This window comes from Canis lupus, chromosome 8, assembly GCF_003254725.2.
Source record: "Canis lupus dingo isolate Sandy chromosome 8, ASM325472v2, whole genome shotgun sequence".
Classification (NCBI taxonomy): domain Eukaryota; kingdom Metazoa; phylum Chordata; class Mammalia; order Carnivora; family Canidae; genus Canis; species Canis lupus.
Window position 1 is genome coordinate 43,402,681 of NC_064250.1, and position 20,350 is coordinate 43,423,030.

Consider the following 20,350-nt stretch of genomic DNA (forward strand, 5'->3'; position numbering starts at 1 on the left):
ACAGAACCCAGAAAGTTCTGGGGCTCAAGAAGCCTGGGTCTCAGGGTTTCTGGAGCGGGTGTCTAGGAGGGGCTGCCCTCCCACTGGAAAGCCCCCTAGGTGAGTGAGCACACCTCTTCCACGCCCACCCGGCAGGATGAAGGAGAACGAGGAGCGCTCCCGGGCCCTGGAGGAAGAGCGGGAGTTCTACTCCAGCCAGTCCCAGGCCTTGCAGAACTCGCTGCAGGAGCTGACCGCAGAGAAGCAGCAGGCCGAGCGGGAGCTCAAGGTGCTGGCTTGGGCCTGCTGGCGGCGGCCTGTGTTCGGGAACCTTCCCTCACATTCCTTACCTGCAACTACCTGAATTACCACTGCCAGCCTGATGGAGCCGCCACTTGGGGAAGCAGCGAGGGTGCTGCCTGGGCGGGGCAGCATTGGGAGCCCCCTGCCAGACGCCGGGGCTGAGTCCAGGCCAAGTGGCCACGGGCGGGGGACCGAGGCAGGGTGTGGTAACTTCCATCCAAGCCCAGAGGCGAGCCAGCCGGCCTGAGGCGGGGCACCATCAGGGAAGGCTTCGGGGGGAGACGGCAACGGCCCCCAGGAGCCCGCTCGCGGCTCTCTTCCCGGTGCCCTCAGGCCGAGGTGAAGGTCCGCATGGACCTGGAGAGGCGTCTGCGGGAGGCAGAGGGGGCCTTGAGAAGCCTGGAACAGGGGCTCAACTCCAAGGTGCGGAACAAGGAGAAGGAGGAGAGGATGCGCGCTGACGTGAGCCACCTGAAAAGTAAGCCCTGCCCCCCCCGCCCGGGGCCAGCCCCCGCCCCCCGCCCGAGGCCAGCCCCCGAGCGCCGGGCCCGGGGCGGGGGGCGCAGCAGGTGGGCCGCGCTGCGCGGGGAGGTTCCCCTCGGGGCTCCCGCGGCGGGCGCGGCCGGGGCGCGGCTTCCTCCCGGCTCTCGAAGTGGAACCTGCAGGGCGGGTGGGCGCGCTCCCAGCTGGAGCCGGGCGCGGGGGACGCGGGGGACGCGGGGGCGCGGAGCGGGGCGCGGGGGCGCGGCGGCGCGGGGCGGAGCGCGCGCGGCCGGCGGGAGCAGAGCGCGCACCTGCGGCCGCAGGGTTCTTCGAGGAGTGCATCCGGAACGCCGAGCTGGAGGCCAAGATGCCGGTCATCATGAAGAACTCCGTGTACATCCACAAGGCGGCCACTCGCCGCATCAAGAGCTGCCGCTTCCACCGGCGCCGGTCCAGCACCTCCTGGAACGACAGTGAGTGCGGCGGCGGCTGGCGGCGCGCGCGGCCCGAGTGGGCGCCCGGGCGGGGCCGGGGGGGGGGCGGGGCCGGGGCGCGCGGATCCAGCGCCGAGGCTGGACCGGGCGGCCTGGGACTGGCTCCAGCAGCCTCGGCTTCCCCCCGGATTCGGGAGCCGGTGGCTGCGGCAGCCCGGCAGCCCGTGGGGTGGGGGCCGGCCGAGCCTTGGTGAGCCAGGGGCCGCTCACGGCCACCGTCTCCCCAGTGAAGCCGTCCCAGTCTTTCATGACCTCCCAGCTGGATGCCAACAACATGGAGGAGCTGAAGGAGGTGGCCAAGAGGCTCAGCCGGGACCAGCGCTTCCGAGAATCCATCTACCACATCATGGCAAACCAGCCAGGAGCCCCCTCCGTGGTCCCCCGGGGTGGAAAGTGATGGGTGCTCCTCCCCTGCCCCCCAGGTCTTTCCTCAGTGGCTGGGTGGGGGGAGGGGTGCCGGGGAGGATCTAACTCCCCCTGGCACCTCTCTGCTCCCCTCTGGGCCAGAGCTGCACCCCACCCTCAAAGGACAGGGATGGCACTTCCCTCACCTCCACCCCAGCCCCTATCCTTGGGTTTATATCCGGGCCCATCAGGCCCAAGCTGGGTGCTGCCTGGTTGTTACCTGGTGCTCACCTGGTGAGGTCAGGAGGGGCCTGGCTGTGCTTGGAGACATTTTGGTTGGGGAACGGGGTGGGCAGGGCCCACAGCCATTGTGCCCATCTCTCAGTGATGCTGCTTCCCTGTCTTCATGTATAAAGGCCTCCCCTCCCCACCTTGACACCTGCTTCCCCCCCCCCACTCCCACCCCAGGTTTCTAACCCTTTCTTTGCTTCTGAGGCCCATACACATCCCTCAGCCAAGGCCCCTCACTTTTACCACATTGTAGGGAAGGGAAGAGAGGGACCTAACACAGTGACTTTTGGGTTTGTGGCATACCACACATGCTATGGTGCCTCCTTTCCTGAGGTTGGGCCCTGGCTGAGAGGCTACCCACTCACTTCCATCCTCAGGTGAGATCATCCACCTGTAGCTTCAGCTGGCTTGGAGGGAATGTGACCCTGCCCCTTAACCCCCACATTCTTCCTACTGTGTACCGAGGGCCCAGCGCCCTGCCTGGGATCTGGGGCCAGCAGTGATGCTGAGCGCTCTCCCAGAGGTCGGTAGTAAGCCTAAGGGATGGAACAAGGAGGCCCTGCCTCCTGCACTGTTTACTCCTGGTTGGGTAGGGAGGCAGCTGCCTCTGGCAGTGGTGGTGCTGTGGGTCTGTGGGATCGCAGAGGTCTCCCTCTGAGCTGCCCCTGCTTGGTCACCTTGCTGTCTCCTCTCACTGCGGAGGCTTTACCCAGTGAAGCAATGTGATCCTGGAAGATGCAGGCCTGGACGTTGGATCTGCCTGGGATCAGGCTGCTCATGGTCACTGGTGGTATTAAAGGTGCTGATCCTCTGCTGCTTGGCAAACAGAGCCAGGAGCCCAGTCTGAGCAGCACACAGATGACTGCAGGGCAAGCCCCAGCGAGGTGCTGGCCTCCCCTCAAAACACATGCATGTCTACTGGACAGCTGCCCAGGCCAGGCTTGTGGTGCCCTGCTCTGTGCTCAGGGCTGCCTGGTGAAGCTAAGGGGGCCTCAGCTAGAGTCCTGGGTGGGCTCTGATTGGGAAGTGGGGTGGAGGGGTTCCAGGGCAGAGGCACTTAGAATCGATACATTTGAAAAGAGATAAGTCAAAAAAAAAAAAAAAAAAAAAAAAAGAGATAAGTCTAAATGTAAAAACTTTAAACACGTAGAAACCTGCATAAACTTGGAACTCACTTATCTGACATGTATATAGGATGGACTTTGAAATTAGGAGAAAGATGTATAAAATAAAGATTACCATTTTTTGTTTTGTTTTGTTTTTAAAGAATTAGGTTGATAATGGTTTGTTCTTGGAGAAAGGTCTTTTGGAAATTTTCAAATGCATTTTTCCCCCAGGCAAGCTATTAACCTGAAAAGAAGTGCTTTTCCGTGAACATTCACCAATCCCTAGTTCCTTTCCTCCCGTTTCCCCCTCTACTTTCTATGCCTCGGCAAGTCTGGGTTATTTCCAAGCAACTGATCAGTCCATAAGTATTTATTTGTTGAAAGCTCACTATGTACCTAACACTGTAAATAGTAAAAGAGCAATATCTCTATATGAAAGTATATCACAGTGGAAATTACTTATTGGAAATGTATTGATCTGATTTTTAAAAAAAAACCAGAACCCATACTCCTTGGCCAATTAAATGGGTTTCCTGCCGAACCGCTGGTGGTGTGATCATTGCTAGAGAGATGTTTCCCCCTGCAGGCCAAGTGTGGAATTGTACAATCACTTGCATGTAGTCTTAATAAGCAGGTGTGTTTCTCTAAGTGTGAAGAAATACTCTGGTTGCTGCACCTCCTGGGAGAGGCTTCCTAATAATTAACCAAAAAGTCTGTGTTCCCACCCTGAGATCCTGGTCGGCCCCATGTAACAGCACTATCAGCTTGATTTTATTCTGATTTGAGCACTGACCAAAGGGAGCAGACTTCATGAGTGGGAATAGCCTCAGGGAAGCAAAGGACATCTAGTTTTATGGCTTGCTGGCTTCAGTATTCCCACTGGAAATTGACAGCATGCCTTCTCTGCTGAGGAGAAGTGTATGCTTTTTGTTTTGTAATCCCATAAGAGAGAGTAAGAAATGGTAATGACCGGATGGTTGTAATGCTGTTCCCCAACAGTATGTTAATGGGCGAGGTCAGAGATCCGTAAAACACTCAGGAGCTGACCCACTGCCCAGCTGCCAGCTCCTGGGAAGGATCCACTGACTATATTTATCTCTGGAGGGATGTCACTGCCACCCCCTTCCCCCATCCTATCCCATGCAGCGGCCTGCGGGTGGTCAAGTACCATCTGAGTAAAATTTGGAGCCCCCAGTGAATGATGATGGTGGAGCAGAGACTTGCTTGAGTCACAGAGATGCAGTCTGTGTCAGAGTTGGTCTAAATGAAAGGTAGTCATTAAAACCACCAGACAAAAGGGGCTGCTCTGAAGCCCTCAGATAAAGGCCAGCAGCCCCTGGGGAATCTGGTGCTTCTGTGAGGAGCCAGGATAGGGATGCTCCGACTCCCAGGCTGCTGCAAGGGCTTTCCAAAGCTGGAAACCTTATGGCTTGGACTTGGGGGGCAGTTACTTCTTTTACTTCACATACCCCTGGTGAGCAAGGAGTGTTCTGGCTTTGCTTCTGGGTGAGACTCTGACCAGGCAGAGAAGTTGGGTTGAGACAGGGCTGTTCAAAGTCAGGAGGCTCCACCTCAGGGGCTCCAGGAGATTGCAAAGCCAGAGCTAGCTGACAGTGCATTTGGGGGCTCACCTGCTGCACCCTGCCTTGCTTCTCCTGCAGGATCTGATCCCTGCCTCTAGGCTGAGGGTCCTGCCTAGAACAGACTCAACCTGTCCTGTTACCCAGGCAAAAACTGTGGCTCATGGGCCTTGGGATGTCACTGACCACAGGAGAACCTTTTCTCTAGCAGAGCAGTAACCCTGTCACGAGAAAAGGGAAGGAACTTGTCCCACATGCTGCTTGCTGCTGTGAGGGTGAGGTGGGAGTGTCTCTGATGGTGAAAGTTCAGGTCTCAGCTCTGCAACTTTTAATAAGTCACTATTTAAAATATTTTTTATATGTATGTATTTTTATTAGGTAGGAGATAAATCTCTTAAATCTCATGAGGCTGCTCAGAGCCTTTATAGTTCTCAAGTTCTATAAACTGGGACCCTGCAGCCCTGGGATGAACAAAACGTGGTCGCCACTGCCAGCGCTGATCACAGAAATACAGTTCTCAGGGAGGAAGGATGCTCTGGCTCAGGTTGAACTTGAGGCCATGCTATTGCCAGAAAATTTTAGTGTGTATTTATTTTTAAATTTTAGTGTTTATTTTTATTATTTTTTTCTGAATTTTATTTTTTTTATGATAGTCACACACAGAGAGAGAGAGGCAGAGACAGAGGCAGAGGGAGAAGAAGCAGTCTCCATGCACCGGGAGCCCGACGTGGGATTCGATCCCGGGTCTCCAGGATCACACCCTGGGCCAAAGGCAGGCGCCAAACCGCTGCCGCCACCCAGGGATCCCAAATTTTAGTGTTTAGATGAGAACAGGAAAACTAATTTATCACCTCAAAGAGAAGGCAGTTGTGACTAATTTCACTACTTGGAAGGCCATCCTGGGGGGAAGGAAAGATGTCCATTCTCGTGTTCACCCTGATGTCTGAGACCGTCTGTCAGCATCACTTCTTTCCATCTTCATCCACAAATATTTATTGGGATTCCATTGCACGAAGTCAAGGGCCTACCATGTGCTTATTAATCTCTATCACTTACTGTTATTTTTTTCACTGTGGTAAAATATACCTAACATAAAAAGTCACCATTTTGACCATTTTTCAAAAGGTTTTATTTATTTATTTATTTATTTGAGAAGAAGAGAAGCAGACTCCCCACTGAGCAGGAAGCCCAATTCAGGGCTCGATCCTAGGATCTAGTTGTGCAACCATCTCCAGAACTTTTAGGGGTTTTCTAAAATATTTTATTTAGTTTATTTATGAGAGACACAGAGAGAATCAGAGACATAGGAAGAGTTCCGGGCTCCTCACAGGGAGAAGGATGCGGGATTCAATCCCAGACCCCAGGATCATGCCCTGAGCTGAAGGCAGGCGCTCAACTGCTGAGCCACCCAGGTGTCTCCTCCAGAACTTTTCATCTTGCAAAGCTGGAATGCTATGCATTAAACAACTCCCTGGTTCTTCCTCCCCAGCCCCTGCCAACTACCATTCTACTTTCTATTTCTATGAATTTGACTCCTTTAGATACCTCGTAAAAATGGCATCATATGGTATGTGTCTTTTTATGACTGGCTTACCTCATTGTTAAGTTAACTGTCCTCAAGTTTTGTTCACATTGTAACATGTGTCAGAATGTTCTTCCTTTTTAAGGCTGAATAATATCCTACCCCTTTCAAAAAGAAAAACTTAAATCTTATTTTGCCATAAGTTGTTGACCAATGATGAGAGCCCTTCCTGTCTTAAGGGATAAGAGAATCACAGCAGAGAGGACGGGAAATTGGGCCCAGATGCTTCTCTTTTTTCCAGGTTGCTCCTCATAATGGCCTGGTGTGAAGGGATGCTTCGGAGTTCACTTCCTCCTTCTTCCCGGCAGATGGCAGCATGCTCTGCACCGGGTCTGCAAAATCTGGTGGCAAAGTGAGCTAAGGCTCCCGGAGAAGGGGGAGGGCTTTGGGACTCTGCTCAGGTTCTGCATTATTGGGGAAGAATCGCCCAGTTGTTCTCCCCTTTCAGATATGAAACAAAAGTCTCCGCTTCAGCCATCATCTCTTAAGTCTGTTATACAGCATGTGCTTTCACACCAATTTCTTCTTTTTATCCTTACAAGATTCCCTCCCCTTGAAGCCACAGAGGTTAAGGAAGCTTTGCCCAAGGTCACACAGCTTCTAAGTGTCGGTTCAGATATTTGAGTTCAAGGCCAGTGTTCCTACTAGCATATGTAAAATATTATATGTAAATAATTCCATGTAAAATTTTTTAAAAAGATTTTATTTATTCATGAGAGACACAGAGAGAGAGAGAGAGAGAGAGAGAGAGAGAGGCAGAGGAAGAAGCAGGCTCCATGCAAGGATCCCAACATGGGACTCGATCCCAGGTCTCCAGGATCACACCCTGGGCTGAAGGCAGCACTAAACCGCTGAGCCACCCAGGCTGCCTGTGTAAAATTTTTTTAGTGGGTTTCTTTTCTTTCTCCCTTCTTCCCTTCATTTCTTTCTTCCTGCCTTCTTACCTCCAGCAAATAAAAAGATATTGAGTTCCTCTATGTTCTAGGCACCAGAGTCTGTGCTCAGATCTTTTCTATTATGGGTTCTTTTTTTTTTTTTTTAAGATTTTATTCATTTATTCACAAGAGACAGAGAGAGAGGGGCAGAGACATAGGCAGAAGGAGAAGCAGGCTCCCTGTGGGAAGCCTGATGCTGGACTCGATCCCAGGACCCCGGGATCACGACCTGAGCCACAAGTAGATGCTCAGCCACTGAGCAACCCAGGTGTCCCACCTACTATGGGTTCTTAAGGGATTGACTCAGTTGCTTGGTAACTAAGAGTTTTCCAAGAATTCTTCCATTCTGAAAGTCTGGCTAGTCTAGCATAGCAGGCCCTGAGGGTCAGAGCTTCTCATCCTAAGAACTTTGTAAAGCAACCAGGCCTCTTCTTGCTGCCTCCAACCACTTTGAGGCTGGCGGTCTCTTCCACTTCTCCCTCATCTACCCTCCCCAAAACTTCCCAGTCAGCGTCCTCTGGAACAGAAGCATCCTCTCTTGGAGGACGTAGCCAATGGGCAGCACCTGATGGGAATCTAAGAGGTCTGGGTGGCCCTGTAGAGCCAGTGATTGATCCTGAGAGAGTGGCAAGCCATTCCATCTCCCCTTTGTACAATGAGGGTATGGATTTAGATGGTTTCAAAACCTTGAGTAATTCTGGTCATCACACTTCTCTACTGGGGATTGCCTGAGGGGTGGGCATGGGACCATGATGGCCCATGAGATTCAAAGTTTGTGGGCAGCCCAGGTGGCACAGCGGTTTAGCGCTGCCTTCAGCCCAGGGTGTGATCCTGAAGACCTGGGATCAAGTCCCATGTCAGGCTCCCTACGTGGAGCCTGCTTTTCCCTCTGCCTGTGTCTCTGCCTCTCTCTCTCTCTGTGTCTCTGAGTAAATAAATAAAATCTTAAAAAAAAATTGAGAGATGAGAAGTTTGCTGGAGGACTTCTGATACAGGCTTTTCACCTTTAGAGTCATAGGGAAGACATGATCCCTTTTTTGCCCACTGGACACTGCATGTCTGGATATGACACCTAGAAAGAAGGTAGCCAACTTGTGACCATGACAGCAGCTGTGTCTGAAAACATGACAAGGAGACTTGGTCCTTACTGATCCGTCACAAAGTTCTGCAGTACTAGATCTGCCCTATCTCAGGACTACTTGTTATGGGATCTGATTGATCTTTCCATATTGTGGAGACCTTTTTGATTGCTTTTTTCTCTTCTTTTCAAACAAGAGTTGCCCAATTGATAGTCACCTTAGCTTTTTCAGAGTTGTTGTGTGAGCCCCAAAGACTGAGAGACCTTGTCCTAAGGAAATCACAACATTTTCAGTTATAGGATGGGAACTAGAATTCATCTACTCATTCAGTCAACAAATATCTATTGAGAGCCCCAAATCATATTTTAAAAAATTCTAGACATACACCCCTCACAACTCAAAATCTCTAAAATCAGGATATATCTTAAGTGTTTTTTTTTTTAATTAATTTATTTATTTTAGAAAGAGAGCACACAACCTGGGAGGTGGGGAGCAAAGGGAGATGGAGAGAAAAATCTCTCCAGGCTCCATGCTGAGCACAGAGCCCCATGTTGGACTCTATCCCAGGACCCCAAGATCATGGCCTGAGCTGAAATCAAGCACATGGCAATATCGGTGAGGTTGTCATTGCCTTTGCAGACATCAGCATCCTAACATCAAAATGTGTAGACTGTCAATAGTTTGGCGAAAAAAAATCCTAAAATACAGAGCATGCTCTTCATAAGAGTCACATGGTTGCTGAGGAGGTGGTGAATCAGACATTTCTGGGCTCACTTGCAATATGATACAGCTAGATCCACAGAATCGTAAAGCTGGCTGCAGAGCCCAGCACATATGACACTTAGTTCTTTTATGGATTCTTTTGAGAAGTGCTGTATCATCAAGACTCTTGATGCCTCAGAGGATGCCAGCATGTGAAAAGAAGATGGACATTGTGAATCTCAAAGAGAGAGGAATCAGATTTGGAATGAGAAGTTCTAGAAATACCTTAGTCCATTATTTCACCTCTATTTCCTGTATTATTATGCACAAGAGTGATTTACGATGAAAATCTATGACTCATCAAATCTAAAAGAACTCTTTCAGTAATTATAAAATAAAAATTCTGAGTGCACGCATAGTGTCAGAGTGTCATAGTTTAATTGTCAGCATTTTAAATCTCTCAGTAGTATGTAAAATAATGCTATGCCTCATACTCAAGGATGTCTTAAATTAGATAATGTTATTCTTTGTGCCAAGCTCTGTCCTGGTGCCAGGGAGTGAACAAGAATCAAAAGCCTGGTTGTTTGTTCAGCTTGGTTTCGGAGAGTCCTTTAGATGTCAGTCAGGGACCTGTATGACAACCACTTTTCATTCATCAACTCTCGCTTCCAAGGTTGCCCTTGGGGTTATAGTCTCCAGAAGTCCATAAGAGTTTCCCTTTTCCATTGTGCCTTGAAGTAGCCTAGAGCACCTCTGTTCTCATTTAATTGATGGGAACTCAGTCACGTGGCCTCATCCCCTGCAGGAGAGTCTGGGAAATGTGGCGGGTAAACGGTGACTACGGACGCTAACGAGCAGCCAGCAGTCTTGCTGTACGCTATAAGCAACACTGTGGAAATGAAGGAGCATCCCAGCAGCCCAGAACCTCCCTGAAGGGATCCCTGGGCGGCGCAGCGGTTTAGCGCCTGCCTTTGGCCCAGGGCACGATCCTGGAGACCCGGGATCGAATCCCACATCGGGCTCCCTGTGTGGATTCTGCTTCTCCCTCTGCCTGTGTCTCTGCCTCTCTCAATCTCTCTCTCTCTCTGTGTGACTATCATGAATAAATAAATAAAATCTTAAAAAAAAAAAAAAAGAACCTCCCTGAAGAAAACAAAAACACCAACTTGCCTGTCCTGCCCTTGTGTCTTGGTGGCTGCTGACCTGAACATCAGGCACATCACTGAATAGATGTTCGTGACTCAGAATATTAGCCCATTGGTAACCAGTTTTTGATAGCCTTGGTTACCCGTGGGGGCTAAGAGGATTAAAGGAGTTTGTGGTGCTTATCCTAAACCATGAATTTCTACTTGAGATATTTTTGGGCAGAAGAGATTTTTCAGGAATGCCTATAAAGCCCCATCACTTAGCACTGCCAATTCCGCCTCTCTGCCTGTTCAGGGGGGCTGGTGGGGACTGGCTTATTTGCTCAGTAGACTATGTGCTGGTGACTAGGAACACAGGGCTCCAGCCTTCAGGGTACAGAACTGAGCACTGGTGCAGAGGAGTTCGGGTTTCACCAATTACATGCTGTGTGACTTGGGCAAATTAGTTAACATTTCTGGGCATTGGATCTCTCAGCTGTAAAGGTATAGTCCTCAAGTGTAAATGTAGCAGCAATGCCTGCCCTTACCACTTCACAGGTTGTTGAGAGGATCCAGAGAGCTGGGGTAGGGAGAGAGCTCTGTGAATTGTAAAGCTTCATGCAAACACTATATTATGTTGACAAAGAGAGCGCAGGTCTGCGCTCTGTGAAATTTCCTTGAGTGATGGTGGTCTTGCTCATACTCAGTCTGTCTGATGGGACATTTCTAAGCCACTTGGTTGAAAAGCCTCTCCTTCTCCGTCCAGACACACACACACACACACACACACACACACACACACACGGAGCTTGTTCTATTTGGTATTCAGGGTAAAGCCTATAAGTCAGGGCTGAGGAACTGAGGCCTAATATTAGTGGGAAATCCTCAGGAAAAGGAGGGAAGCTGGGGCCATGGCTGCCTCTCACCTGAGTGGGAACTGAACACATTTTTCGTTGGCAGCAGCCTGGGGGTGCTGTGAGTACCAGGAGGAGCCCATATGCCCAGTTTGGCACAGCACACAACTTTGTCTCCCCTCTCTGGCCAGCAATGTCCACAATAGCCAAACCAGGGAAAGAGCCCAGATGTCTCGCTGTCCCTAGGCCTTTTAAGCTGCACTGGCTCCTCTTGCTCCTCTAACATTTCCTAGATGAACAGAGGTTGGAAGCAAGAAGCATTCTCTCCACTTTAGAACTATACAAATCAAGAGAGAGGGAAAGGAATTTCTGGCTCCTTTCTATGTCTCTACCTGTCTTCAGTGTGAACCGTTTCTGTCATTCTCTGAGTTCTGTGACATATTCTTGAGTTCCTGGGCCTTTCTTTTTTTTTAGAGGTTTTTTTTTTGTTTTTTTCATTTAAATTCCATTAGTTAACATACAATGTATTATTGGTTTCAGAGGTAGAGGTCAGTGACTCATCAGTCTTATATAACACCCAGTGCTCATTATATCATGTGTCCTCTTAATGCCTATCACCCAGTTACCCCATCCTCCCCACCCCCTCCCCTCCGGCAATTCTCAGTTTGTTTCCTTTGATTAAGAGTTTCATATGTTTTTCTCCCTTTCTGATTTCATCTTTTATATTTTTTTCCTCTCTTCCCCTATGATCCTCTGTTTTGTTTCTTAAATTCCACGTATGAAAAAAAAAAATTCCACGTATGAGTGAGATCATATGATAATTATCTTTCTCTGATTGACTTATTTCACTTAGCATAGTTCCATCCACGTTGTTGCAAATGGGAGAAGATATTTGCAAATGACATGTCAGATAAAGGGCTAGTGTCCAAAATCTATAAAGAACTTACTAAATTCAACACCCAAGAAACAAATAATCTAATGAAGAGATGGGTAGAAGGCATGAACAGACATTTCTCCAAGAAGATATACAAATGGCCAACAGAAACATGAGAAAATGCTCAACATCACTCGGCAACAGGGAAACAAATCAAAACCACAACGATATACCACCTCATCCTGGTCATAATGGCTAAAATTAACAAGTCAGGAAAGGACAGATGTTGGCGGGGATGTGGAAAAAGGGGAAACCCGTTACACTGTTGGAAATGCAAACTAGTACAGCCACTCTGGAAAACAGTATACAGGTTCCTCAAAAAGTTGAAAATAGAACTACACTATGACCCAGCAATTGTACTACTGGGTCAGTGGTCTTTGGGTCTTTACCCCAAAGATACAAACATAGTGATCTGAAGGGGCACCAGCACCCCAATGTTTATAGCAGCAGTGTCCACAATAACCAAACCAGGGAAATAGCCCAGATGTCTTGCTGTTCCTAGGCCTTTTAAGCTGCACTGGCTCCTCTTGCTTCTCTAACATTTCCTAGGTGAACAGAGGTTGGAAACAAGATGCATTTCTCTCCACTATAGAGCTATACAAATCAAGACAGAGGGAAAGGAATTTGTTCAGATGGGGTGGGAGAGGAGGAGAAGAGGCAACTGAGAAGAATTCACTTGGGAAGAGGGAGGGCCCATCAGGATACTTCTGGTTGCCATGACAGAACATATTGGCTCATGAGGCTGGAAATATCTCTGAGAACTGGAGACCCTGACACCAGGATCTTGGTTCTCTCTCTGCTCCTCTTTGTTTCTCTTTGTGTGTTGATCTTGCTCTCCCTCACTGCAAACATCTGGGAGAAGACCTAGCCGCTTGCAGCCCCAGCTTGGCCAGGGGAAAAAGCAACCCCTTTCCTTGAGGCTGCCTATATTCACCCCAGGGAAGGGACAGGACCCATGGCTCAGGTCATGTGCCCACGGCTTGGTTGAATCACTGGTGTGGGTGAGGAGAAAGCCTCTGGACTTCCCCAGGCAATCCACCCTACAGAGAGGGATGGGAAGAATATAGGCAGAGGGTAGTTGCGGCGGCGTGTGTGCACACATGCGTGCATACATGTGTATGTGGTGAGACCTGCCAGGACTGTGGCATCACGGGGTTGAGCAATGTTGAGGAGCAGCAGCAGCAGCAGGATCACATCCTCCCTGGGCTCTAGCAGCTTCCTGGAGGCGGGTCAGCAATGGTTGTCATGGCAACAGCCTTGATGGGAGGATCTTAAGGAAAAGACTGAAGCTGGAATGTTTTGAATATTTGCCTATAAATGAGCCTGTCTCTTGTTAAGAGCCAAAGGAAGACAAAGCCCAGCTTCTTGGGTCATTTCAGTCTGCGTTGAGCGGTTGGCGATGGAGTCCAGTTTGAGTTTCCCTCCCTGAGATGGAGGAGGTGGCCACAGGACTCTTCTAAAGCAATCGTGGGAACCGCATGCAACCACCTACCTGAACCTGTGCCCTATTGTCTACCATGGAGTATTGTTCCTCAAGGTGTCACAAGAGCATGCTTTGTTCCCAACAAGCACTTAGGCAGCTCACAGGCAGGGACTGCTTTCATACACAACATGCCCCTCCAGCGAGCCTACTGTTCCGCCTCCAGTCCAGCCAGGGCTTGCTGAAGTGGACACTGGCCGCCCCAACAAAGATCACCTACATGGTGAGGCTCCTTGCCTTTAGCTTTTATCTCCATTGGTTCAGCTTTCCCTCCAGTCATCCTAGGAGGAAACAGGGCTGGTGCTTTTACAATTTTCATTTGAAAGATGAAGAAACAGTGGTCAGAGAATCCTGGCCTCAAGAGAAACTTGAAACCCCACTCTGCCTAGCCCTGTCCACCCTCCTCTCCCATCCCTAAGGGATAGGATGGGGCAGGGGGCAATGCTCTAAGGCCTCTGTGATGGGAAGGGTCCCCCTTGGACTCTTTCTCATGTCCAGGGGACTTCCCTCCCTGAGTAAGCATGAAGGATATAGAATGAACCTGCTTTGCATGAATCTTGGACAGAAATTCTTGCTCACTTTTCCTTGGCATGCTTTTTGTGGGATGCACCTTTCTTTACTATAGGAGTGTTAAGTCATTCTGGGATTCAGGAGAAACAAAAAAATGACTCCCTACATGAGCCTTCAGCCTACATTTAGGGGTCTTTTATAGGGCAGCCTCGTCTACCAGGGCAGATACACATCAGTAATAAAGAGCTTGCGTTTCATCTGTCTCCGGATGGGGTAGGGCTGGAGGATGTGAGGTCTCTGGCTAGATCCTGTTATCCTGTCACATCACACACTAGAGATCTGCCCAAGGTCCCACTGCCATGAAAGGAAGAACTGGGCTGGAGCTCAGCCTTTGGAGCCAAGTCCCCATCTCTTCCCGTCTACCCCTTCTAGTCTTGGGACAATGTCAAGCCAAATGGTCCAGCAGCCTTGGGCATTCCAGGAGGAGCTGTGCACATTGGTTCTGGCTTCCTGCTTGGGGTCACCAGTCCATGGTGGACGAGCTCCACATTCAGTCATCACATTCCTGCAGGTGCCCTGGGAGGCAGGGTGCATGTCACCCAGAGAGCTCCCCCAGCCTATGGCTCTTTCTCCAGAGCCTGATACTGGCATGAGCTAAAGTCCTCATTCTGAGATTGTTTGAAGGAGGGAATTTGTTCTATACCTAACTTTCCTTCCCCCCCTCTCCCTCCGTCCCTGTCCACCTTCCTTTTATCCTTCCTTCCCTCCCTCCCTCCTCCTAAGCAGATGCATCCCTGAGGCATACGATCTATTGTCTCCTGTAGGTTAAAAAGCATCAGAAAACAAATACTTCCCGAGTTGAAAGCCATGCTGAATTATTCATGGACTAAATCTACTGCAGATTTCAGAGTGACTTTTATTCAAGGTTGAAGCTCTGTGCCTCCGTGTGAAAGGATTGTTGACCACGCCCAACATAGCACAGCCTTCCCCAAGCTCATCCCAAGTCCATCGTACCATACTATACCCTCTTTTGCCTCTTGCCCTGACTGTGGTGTATACATAGACCATTCTCCCCCTGGTGTGACAGAAACTTCTGATTGTCCACCAGTGGTCCATTCTCTTCTTTTTCCTCTTAGTTTTAGCTTGAGAGATGACTACTTAGTCAGAGCCTATATTGTCCAGCTTCCCTTGCAGTCAGGAGTGGCCATATGACGAAGTGCTGGCCAGTGAGGTAGAAGCAAAAGTGACATAAGCAACATCTATGGGAGGAAATTGTTTGCCTGCTATGTCTTCTTTTTGCCTGGAACGTGGAGGTGGTGCTGGTGAGTTAACTTTGATCACACAAATGAAGAAAACACCCTAGAAGATGACAAAGTGAGATAGAAGGAAGCTAGGCCCTGGACAACTAGTACCATGGGACCATCTACCCATCCTGGACCACTTGCTTGCCCATGCACTAGAACATAAAAGAAAAATAAGCCTCTTCTCAGCCTTGTACTCATTCCTAAAGCTTTGGCTTAGGTATCACTTCCCTAGGAAGCTCTTTTTGACCTTCCCTGGACCAGCACTTCCTGGGAGCTTTCACCTATGCCTTCACTGGAGCGCACATCAGAGAATCCTATAAAGACTTGTTGGGGGATCCCTGGTTGGCGCAGCGGTTTAGCGCCTGCCTTTGGCCCAGGGCACGATCCTGGAGACCCGGGATCGAATCCCACGTCGGGCTCCCGGTGCATGGAGCCTGCTTCTCCCTCTGCCTGTGTCTCTTCCTCTCTCTCTCTCTCTCTCACTGTGTGCCTATCATAAATTAATAAAATTAAAAAAAAAAAAAGACTTGTTGGCTTGTTTGCAACACACACACACACACACACACACACACACACTGTATCTGGCCCAGCCTGGGAATGCTTTGAGGCAGGGACCACAGTCTTACCTGCTCCTTTTTCTCAGGCTATAGGCACTTACTAAATGTTGACTAGATCAATGGTAGTGCCATACATCTGCATTGTGCCTTGGTTCTCACCTACAGGGATTTTAAGCACTTCCTCATGCTTAACCCCAAGCAAAAACTAAAGACCAATTTCCATTCTTCTCTGTCTTCCTACAAACACACCCAGGACTTTCTTCCATGTCCAGTCAGCTAGGCCAGGCCCCATGAAGGAGTGCTTCCCAAGGGTGATAGTTGACTATGGCCAAAGTGCAGCTCAGTGCTAGACCCCAGTCTATGACTTCTGTTATCAGATGGGCTTCACCCAAATGTAAGGCCTGGTGGTGTTTTGATCAGGTCCGTGAGGTATAGCAGGAGTTACCCTTCCTTGATTATCTTTGCCTTGAAAACCTGGGTAAAAGGGGTGGGTGTGGTGGAAATCTATGCATCACATTTAATTGGAAAAGGTGTGCAGATTCTTTTATGATTTGTTTTCAGTTTACCTACAACTATGAAGGTCTATTTACAAATCTGGGGTGGGGCAGCCTTGGTATATTTCTCTGGTCACTACGTAGATGGAACCACACGCTATCCAACATACCAAGGCTTTGGCAGCTGCTCTGAAAGATGGGGCTCTGGCCTCCAGCCAACCTTTCCTTGAAGACACTTCCCAAGAGCATTGACCTTGGCAACACTAAGATGCTGCTGCTTTTATTAATGCTTGCCTGCCTTCCTTCTTTTCTTCCCTCCCTCCCTCCCTCTCCATCCCTCTCTCCCTCTCTCTCTCTTTCTTCCTTCCTTCCTTCCTTCCTTCCTTCCTTCCTTCATCAAACCATTCTTTGGAGTTCTTTGTACAGACAGCAACCTTCATTGTGACCTGAGGGTTCAGAAGAGCACAGTCTGCCTGCCTCATCCCCCATCAACCTCAGTTTTGGGGACCAAATGCACAATATCATCACATTCCCAAACAAATCTCCAAATATGCACACTTGTGATTCTGCTGCCCAAAAGGTTCAGAAATAGTGTCAGTTTTCCAAGGGCTCAGTGGGTCTAGTGACCTTCAGCCTGGGGTATGAGCAGGTTGTTAGGGATTGAATTTGTCCCAGAGCAGAGGAATGTATCCTTGAGCCAAAAAGGAATAAGAATGGTACTTCTGAGAAGGAGAGCGCCTCAGAGAGGGCATCAGACCCCACATCTGCTTCAGGCATGTCCTTTACTATGACAAGGAGATTATAGTGGTTTACTCCCAAGCATTTGAGCTAGAATCCCACACATTTGTAGAGAGATATAAAAGGCTGAGCTCCCTAGGGCACAGACTCTGATGGATTGTATTCACATTTCTTCCCTAGTGGAGCATGAGGTGAAGTGGGGTCAGAGGGGAGGCCACCCTCAAAAAAGCCATCAAAGAAGGGAGTCCTCTGGCATCATTAATGCCCTGGGCACACCCCTCATGGGTTCACATTAGTTAATACAAGGTCACCATCCCAAAGTTTGTGTTCACCTTACTTAAACGTGTTCAGGTGTCATAATATGTGGAAGTCATGGATCTTTGCAATCTTAAGCTTTAAAATACTCAATACGTGTTGGTTTTAAATAGTCACTCATTTATACTACATTCTCATGTAGATATCCAGAAGCATGCACCAAGGTCTTAAGAAAAACATCACTGGGGCTAATCTAAAATTAAGACAGTTCTATATTTTGACTTAATTTTGTCTATGAATTGGGACAAAAACTGCCTTTATTCGGCTTTGGTGAGGGTAACCTCAGGAGCTCAGTTGAGGGTCAGTGGCCCCACTCTAACTGACTGTTAGGGTCTGTGATTTGGATGGAGCATGGGCACCTCCAGCCAGCCTCTCTGCATGCCTCCCAGCACGTTTTCTCTGGGTGAGGTTAAGAGAAATCGTACAGTCAACAGTGGTTTTTTTAGAAGCACCGATTTTTTAAAAAATGATGACATTAACAATAAAAGCTATCTATTGAGCTCATGCTACATGCCAAGCATGATGCTATTTTTTCTTCATACTTTATCTCATTTTCAGGACAACCTGTGAGGTACTTATCATTATTGTCCCCACTTTACAGACAAAGAAACTGAGGCTCAGAGAAATGGTATAATTTGCCTAAGGTGATCCAAAGGCCAGGTGCCCCTGACTCTACAGTTTTTTTTTTTTTTTTATAGTCACAGAGAGAGAGAGAGAGAGAGAGGCAGAGACACAGGCAGAGGGAGAAGCAGGCTCCATGCACTGGGATCCCGATGTGGGATTCGATCCCGGGTCTCCAGGATCGCGACCTGGGCCAAAGGCAGGCACTAAACCACTGCGCCACCCAGGGATCCCTGACTCTACAGTTTTAATCATTACACAACTTTGTAAGAGGGCTGGTTCTCAATGATATGAGCAGAAATCAGGTTCTCTCAGTATGGGAAAGGCTATGTGCTACCCCCACATCTGATGGTCCTAGAAAAACACTCCTGATCCTTGCACTCCATTGTAGGGAAGGATCTGAATGGGAATTAAATTTAAAAAGACAACAAAATAAGGTGTCTGAATTTCTGTCTTTTGTCTAACACAAGTCTGATTTTGCGACTCTAAACGTCCTAACTCCCTCAAAGTTAAAGACTTCAGAAATTTTATCTGCTAGTGTTTGGTTACAGCCTCTTCTGTAAGGTATAACAATTTGACAGAGCCAGTATCATGGGGGTGCAACTCATGTGGTCACAACTCATGTGGTCACAAGAGGCTTGTGCAGGGTTCAATGCTCTGCTGTAGCTATCTTAAAATTGTTGATAACATTTTTAAAAAGATTTTATTTATTTATGAGAGACACAGAGAGAGAGTGAGAGGCAGAGACACAGGCAGAGGGAGAAGCAGGCTCCATGCAAGGAGCCTGGTGCAGGACTTGATCCTGTGACTCCAGGATCATGCCCCGGGCCGAAGGCAGGTGCTAAACCCACTGAGCCACTTGGGGATCTCTGTTGATAATATTTAAATGAGAGGTATACATTTTCACTTTGCATTGGGCACTGTAAGTTATGCAGCCAGGCCTGTCATCCAGGAGATAAAAGAGATGTATTTTGACATCAAGTAGATGTGGCCATGAACTGCCCCGTAGCCAAAGCTGGCATGCCTTAGATACTCCTTTGTCAATTCCCTCTTTGTGTGGCAAGTAAGTGACCACAGGAAGCCACACAAAGGAAATGTCCACTCCTCCACCCTGTAGCAAGAGCTGGTGTTGAGTGGCACCTGGGTGGCTCAGTGGTTGAGTGTCTGCTTTTGACTCAGATTGTGATCCTGGGGTCCTTGGATTGAGTCCTGCTTCAGGCTCCCCACAGAAAGCCTGCTTCTCCCTCTGCTTATGTCTCTTCTGCCTCTCTCTCTGTGTCTCTCATGAATAAACAAATAAGTAAATAAATAATCGTAAAAAAAAAAAAAAAAGAGCTGGTGATGAAGGCAGAACAGGAGCTCAGCGCTGACCCCATCAGAAGAGTAGAAGGGAATTGAGAGAGAGGGACCCCTGAGCCTATTTGAAAATCTCAGGAGAATGGGGAAAGAGAGCTCTGGGTTCCTTGAGTTTGGGTTTGTCTGATGCCCTCCCTGACTGATGACAAATGGTCTGATTTTAATGCCTCTGACATGAATATGTCCTTCTGATTTCCAGTTGGAGTTGGGAGCCTTCGGTACCTCCTGTTTTGAAGCCAAGCCATTGAAAAACCACACCACTGGAAAGGCTCTGTTTAAACAGGTGGGGTGAGGCCGGGGTGGAGTGTAGTAGGCACATGGTGGGGGCAGTAACTGGCAGGGTGTCTAGAGGTCCTGAAGCCCTGCCTCTGGCTTAGTCATAGTGAAGCCAAAACTGAAGGGCAGAGTTGAGAAGGGGAATTGAGGCCATCTGGTTTGGCTCCTGTCTTCACCCCTGTTTCCAGCTCACAGATACACCCCCATCTTGCTCATTTGGCTTTCTCACTTGTTTATAATTTTTCTAGATGCCTCTACACATTGCCAACATTAAGCTTGCTTCCTAGAAAGCTTCTCTGTAGATTCTGGGTCTTGAGACGCTATCCTTGCTGTGCCCAGCATCCTGCCCTAAGGTTAATGCTGTCATTAAATATTAGGGAGGGGAAGCGGAGATCCTGGTTCTTAGGCTCTGGCCACCATGCCATTGGCGGGGGGTAAGGGTGATATGGGCCAGTTGCGGGAGGCAACATCTGTGAGACACACCATTTGGACAACACTTGAGTTTCATAAAGAATTTGTCTAATCACAAGCACTAGCAGCCCATTTTAAAAAACAGGTCCTTCTTTGCCAGATTCTCACAATTTCTTTCCTCTCGTTCAGCTATAACAGGAAGTCCAAGCTACCCTGAACTATTTGGCTTCGGTGCTAAAGTCAAGGTTTATGAATGATCATTGCTGGGCATCAGGAGACATTTGCTCACTACTTCCCCAAACCCCTTTCCCAGAGTTTGGGGCATTAACTCCCAGAATGCAGTGCTGCTCAGGCCGACTTTTGGCACCCGTCCCCCCCCTCCGCTGCCCCGAGCTGTCTCTATGCCATCTGCCCCTAGGGCCTTTCTCTGGCTGGCTCTGAGCTGGCAGCCTGCTTGTGGCCCTGCGTTGTCATGGAGAAGGTTTTAGAAACATATT

General features: G+C 48.9%; 1 protein-coding gene across 2 annotated transcripts in view; it reads left to right on the top strand.

Annotated features, from left to right (window-relative positions):
• PLEKHD1 (pleckstrin homology and coiled-coil domain containing D1) overlaps nt 1–6,883 on the top strand; it is a 32,270-nt gene extending 25,387 nt beyond the window's left edge. The window contains exons 10-13 of one of the 2 annotated variants that reach the window (XM_035720020.2): nt 136–268; nt 616–760; nt 1,089–1,238; nt 6,405–6,883. In XM_035720020.2, the coding sequence (XP_035575913.1) occupies nt 136–268; nt 616–760; nt 1,089–1,238; nt 6,405–6,418 (442 nt within the window). In that variant the 3' untranslated portion in view covers nt 6,419–6,883. Of the gene's footprint in view, nt 1–135; nt 269–615; nt 761–1,088; nt 1,239–1,486; nt 3,543–6,404 lie in introns of those variants that run through there. The other variant, XM_025443281.3, reaches the window with a different exon arrangement.
• Nucleotides 6,884–20,350: the final 13,467 nt, after the last annotated feature.